The sequence below is a fragment of the Nothoprocta perdicaria genome, unplaced genomic scaffold (assembly GCF_003342845.1).
Source record: "Nothoprocta perdicaria isolate Ctin4 unplaced genomic scaffold, notPer1 scaffold_486, whole genome shotgun sequence".
NCBI classification, from domain to species: Eukaryota; Metazoa; Chordata; class Aves; order Tinamiformes; family Tinamidae; genus Nothoprocta; species Nothoprocta perdicaria.
Genome location: NW_020455739.1, coordinates 102,503 through 107,225, shown reverse-complemented (window position 1 = coordinate 107,225; position 4,723 = coordinate 102,503). Strand labels below are relative to the sequence as shown.

The window sequence follows — 4,723 nt, the reverse complement described above, 5'->3', positions numbered from 1 at the left end:
CCGGGAGCCCCGCCCATTGCCCCCGGGACCAGCACCGGGCCCCAGTTTGAGCCCCTGTGCAGGGCTGGGACTAACCCTGTGCAGGGCTGGGACTAACCCTAAGCCTTAACCTTAACCCTAACCCCAACAGTAAACCCTAACCCCTAATCCCTATCTCTAACCCCTAAACCCCTAATCCTAACTTTAACGCTAAACTCTAACCCTAACCTCAACCCCTAATTCTAACCCTTATCCCACCCCCTAATCCTAACCCTTAACCCTAACCCCTAATCCTAAACACTAAACCCTAGCCCCTAACCTAACCCTAAACCCTAACCCCACCCCCTAACCCCTAAGTCTTAACCATTAACCCTAACCCTAACCCTAACCCTAAACCCTAACCCTAAAAACTAACCCTAACCCTGTGTTGGGGTGTCGGGTCCGAGCTCCGTGTCCCGCGCAGGCCCTGCAGCGCTGCGGCCCCGTGGGCAGCCTGCGCGCCCAGCACCGCCCGCGGCGGCGCCCGCCTGGACGGGCCAGGAGAGCCTGGCCGAGAGCGACCCGGAGCTGTGGGCCCTGCTGCGCCAGGAGAAGCAGCGGCAGTGCCGGGGGCTGGAGCTCATCGCCTCCGAGGTGGGTGCGGGGCGGCCCCCGCGGGGCCGGGCGCCCCCCGCGCCCCCCGCTCACCCGCGCCCGTGTCCCGCAGAACTTCTGCAGCCGGGCGGCGCTGGAGGCGCTCGGCTCCTGCCTCAACAACAAGTACTCGGAGGGCTACCCGGGCAGGAGGTACTGCGGGGGTCCGCGGGGGTCCATGGGGGCTGCCCCCCATGGGTCCTAGTGCCACCCTGCTCCCCACGCAGGTACTACGGGGGCTCCGAGGTCGTGGACCAGATCGAGGAGCTGTGCGCGCGGCGGGCGCTGGAGGCCTTCGGCCTCGACCCGGCCCGCTGGGGCGTCAACGTGCAGCCCTACTCGGGCTCGCCGGCCAACTTCGCCGCCTACACGGCCCTGCTGCGGCCCCACGAGCGCCTCATGGGGCTGGACCTGCCCGACGGCGGCCAGTGCGTGCGGGGGCAGCGGGCTCGGGGCCGTGGGGCCGCCCGCGCGCTCACCCCGCTGCCCCCCGCAGCCTCACGCACGGCTACATGACGGACACCAAGCGCATCTCGGCCACCTCCATCTTCTTCGAGTCGATGCCCTACAAGCTGGACGTGAGCGGCGGGGCGGCCTCGGGTGGCGCGGGGGGTGCCGCGGCGGGCGCCGTTGGCGGCCCCGGGTCCCGCGGGCACCCCCGGGTGCTGACGGCCGCGTCCACAGCCGGCCACGGGACTCATCGACTACGAGCAGCTGGAGCGCTCGGCACGGCTCTTCCGCCCGCGCCTGCTCGTCGCCGGCACCAGCGCCTATGCCCGGCTCATCGACTACGCCCGCATGCGGCAGGTACCCCCTGCACCCCGGTGTGCCCCTTTTCCCATGCACCCCATGGCACCTGCTCCCAGTTGTGCCCCTAACTGCATATGCCCTGTGGCGCCTGCACCCAAGTGTGCCCCCAGCCCCAGTGCACCCCATGGCACCTGCACCCAGCTGTGCCGTCACCCCCTATGCACCCCATGGCACCTGCACCTGGGTGTGCCCCTACCTACTATGCACCCCATGGCCGCTGCACCCCGCAATGCCCCCCATAGCGCCTGCACCCTGTGGTGCCCTCACCCCACACCTCCGCCGCCCCGCACCCAGGTGTGCCAGGAGGTGAACGCCTACCTGCTGGCCGACATGGCGCACATCAGCGGCCTCGTGGCCGCCGGCGTGGTGCCCTCGCCCTTCGAGCACGCCGACGTGGTGACCAGCACCACGCACAAGACGCTGCGCGGCGCCAGGTGAGCGCCGGCACCTGTGGGCGCCGCGAGGAACGGGGGGTCCCCAGGGTGCCCGGCGCCTCCGAGCCCTCCCGTTGGCACCAGGTCCGGGCTCATCTTCTACCGCAAGGGCGTGCGCGCCGTGGACGCCCGCACGGGCCAGGAGACGCGCTACGACCTGGAGGACAGGATCAACTTCGCCGTGTTCCCCGCGCTGCAGGGCGGCCCGCACAACCACGCCATCGCCGCCGTGGCCGTGGCCCTCAAGCAGGTGCGTGGGGGCTGCGGCGGGGACGGCGCGCGGGTCCCCGTGGGGTGACGCGGCGCTGTCCCCCCTAGGCCAGCTCGCCCGCTTTCCGCCAGTACTGCGAGCAGGTGCTGAGGAACGCCAAGGCCATGGCGCAGGCGCTGCTGCAGCGCGGCTACACGCTCGTGTCAGGTGAGGGGGACGCGGTGGCACCGCGGGACGCCGCGGAGCCCTTCCCTGCAATCACCTCACGGTTGGAAATGCCCTTCAAGATTGGTTCAAGATTCTCCGTGGTGGCCAGGGACAGGACAAGGGGCAGTGGGTGCAAGCTGCAACACGGGCAGCTCCATGTCCATGTGAGGAGGAACTTGTTTGGTGTGAGGGTGCCCGAGCCTGGCACAGGCTGCCCAGGGAGGCTCCTGCTCTGGAGGTCCCCAAACCCACCTGGGTGCCACCCCGTGCTCTGGGTGTCCCTGTTGGAGCAGGAAGGTCGGACTAGATGATCCCTAGAGGTCCCTTCCAACCTCAACCATTCCGTGATTCAGTGATTGAGTCTCCCCGCGAGCCCTTCAGCCTGTTGAACCACGTCCCCAGGCGCCCTGCCTAAGTGCCGCCGTGTCCCCAAGCGCCCCGTTCTGCTGCTCCGCAGGCGGCACCGACAACCACCTGGTGCTGGTGGACCTGCGGCCCAAGGGCATCGACGGCGCGCGGGCCGAGCGCGTCCTCGAGCTCGTCTCCATCACGGCCAACAAGAACACGTGTCCGGGCGACCGCAGCGCCCTGACGCCGGGCGGGCTGCGCCTGGGTGAGCGCCGGCCCCACGCGGGGGTGTCGCTGTCACCCAGCCCCGCATGGGGGTGTCACCCGGCCCTGTGCAGGGGGTGACACCTGGCCCTGCATGGGGGGTGTCACCCGGCCCCGCATGAGGGTGTCACCCAGCCCCATATGGGGGGTATCCCCTGGCCCCACACGGGGGGTGTCACCCACCCCCACACTGGGGGTGTCATCCGGGGGGGTCACCAGGGTGTCCCCCGGCCCCGCATGGACGTGTCCCCCGTGCTGACGTCTCCGTGTCCCCAGGTGCCCCCGCGCTGACCTCCCGCCGCTTCCAGGAGGCCGATTTCCACCAGGTCGTGGCCTTCATCGACGAGGCCATCGAGCTGGCCCTGGACGTCAAGAGCAAGACCAGTGAGCAGCATCCAGCGGGACGGGGACAGGGGCTTGGGGACACACGTGTGACACCCCCCTCACCCTCTTCCCCCCCCCCCAAATTCCAGAGAAGCTGCAGGACTTCAGGAGCTTCCTGCTGCAGGACGCGGCGACGCAGCGGCGCCTGGCCGAGCTGCGCCGGCGCGTGGAGACCTTCGCGGGCGCCTTCCCCATGCCCGGCTTCTCCGACCGCTGAGCCGGGCACCTCCCGGGAACCGCGGGCGGCACCGAAACCACGGGGGGCTCCCCGCTTTGGACCCCCCCCAGCGCCTTCGGTGCTGCTGGGGGACGCGGGACGGGGCACCCCCGGGATGCAGGGACCAAGACGCAGCAGCGGGAAGGGACCGTTCCGCGTGGCGGCCCCGTCCTGGGCACCCGGGCGCCGGGGGCGCTCAGGAGGGGTCCCCAATAAAACTGGGTCCAGGGCAAGCTGGGGAGCTGTGTGGGGACGGGAGGGACATGCGAAGGGGGCGGACGGGCCCTTTCCAGCCTCGTTTTCCCCGTTGGTTCTTTGGGATGGGCCCTTTCCTGCCCCTTTTTCCATGTCGCTTCTTTGGGATGGGCCCTTTCCAGCCTCATTTTCCATGCCGATTCTTTGGGACAGGCCCTTTCCTGCCCCGTTTGCCACGTGGGTTCTTTGGCACAGGCCCTTTACTGCCCCATTTTCCACGTCGATTCTTCGGGACGAGCCTTTTCCAGCCTCGTTTTCCCTATCGGTTCTTTGGGACGGGCCCTTTCCAGCCTCCTTTTCCACATGTGTTCATTGCCTGGGGGGGCGATTGGAGCCCCCAGGGTTGCGGGAAGACCCTGTGGGGGTCTGGGTGCTCCCTGTGCCCCACAGGCGCCTGCTGCCCGGCACGTCCCGATGGCGCCGGCTGCGGCTCCCGGCTCCGGCCAAACCAAACACCCCCCCCCGCCCCCGCCCCGTTCCCTCCTTCCCAGCTCCCTGCCCAGCCGCACGTAGCCCTGGCACTGCCCCCCCCGACCCCCCCCGCTCCAGGGGCTCCCCCGGCTCCGCTTCCCGACTCCAGCCCTGCGCATCCGCAGGGACCCGGGAGCGTGGGAGAGCGGAAGGGGGGGTCAGCGCTAGTGGGGGGGGGCACTCTCCTGCTCCCCATGGGACGCAGCCCTCCCCCACATGGGACTGAGTCACTCCCAACTTTCCGGGCTTGGGAAGCTGGTTAGATCCTATATTTTCCCGGCCTCGCGCTCCCCATCACTCCGCACCGCCGCTCCCCCCCTATCCCGGTGCATTTGTGGCGTGGGAAGGGGATCCGTGCAAGCGGGGGGACAGGGACAGTGGCACCATGGGGTGGGGGGTCCCGGTGCCGGCGCGGCAGCTGCGGGGCTGGGGGTGCAGCGGGAGGTTGCAGCGATGCTGGCGGGATGCAGCAATGCTGGGGAGGGGGATGCAGCGATGCTGGAGGGGGGC

The 4,723-nt window shown here is 69.5% G+C and overlaps 1 protein-coding gene across 1 annotated transcript in view; it reads left to right on the top strand.

The window, feature by feature from the left end:
* Positions 1–3,658, top strand: part of SHMT2 (serine hydroxymethyltransferase 2) — a 5,153-nt gene extending 1,495 nt beyond the window's left edge. The window contains exons 2-12 of the mRNA XM_026047271.1: positions 443–612; positions 686–765; positions 840–1,040; positions 1,109–1,190; positions 1,297–1,419; positions 1,717–1,856; positions 1,941–2,106; positions 2,175–2,274; positions 2,732–2,887; positions 3,163–3,270; positions 3,360–3,658. Of these exons, the coding sequence (XP_025903056.1) occupies positions 443–612; positions 686–765; positions 840–1,040; positions 1,109–1,190; positions 1,297–1,419; positions 1,717–1,856; positions 1,941–2,106; positions 2,175–2,274; positions 2,732–2,887; positions 3,163–3,270; positions 3,360–3,487 (1,454 nt within the window). The 3' untranslated portion in view covers positions 3,488–3,658. The remainder of the gene's footprint in view (positions 1–442; positions 613–685; positions 766–839; positions 1,041–1,108; positions 1,191–1,296; positions 1,420–1,716; positions 1,857–1,940; positions 2,107–2,174; positions 2,275–2,731; positions 2,888–3,162; positions 3,271–3,359) is intronic.
* Positions 3,659–4,723: the final 1,065 nt, after the last annotated feature.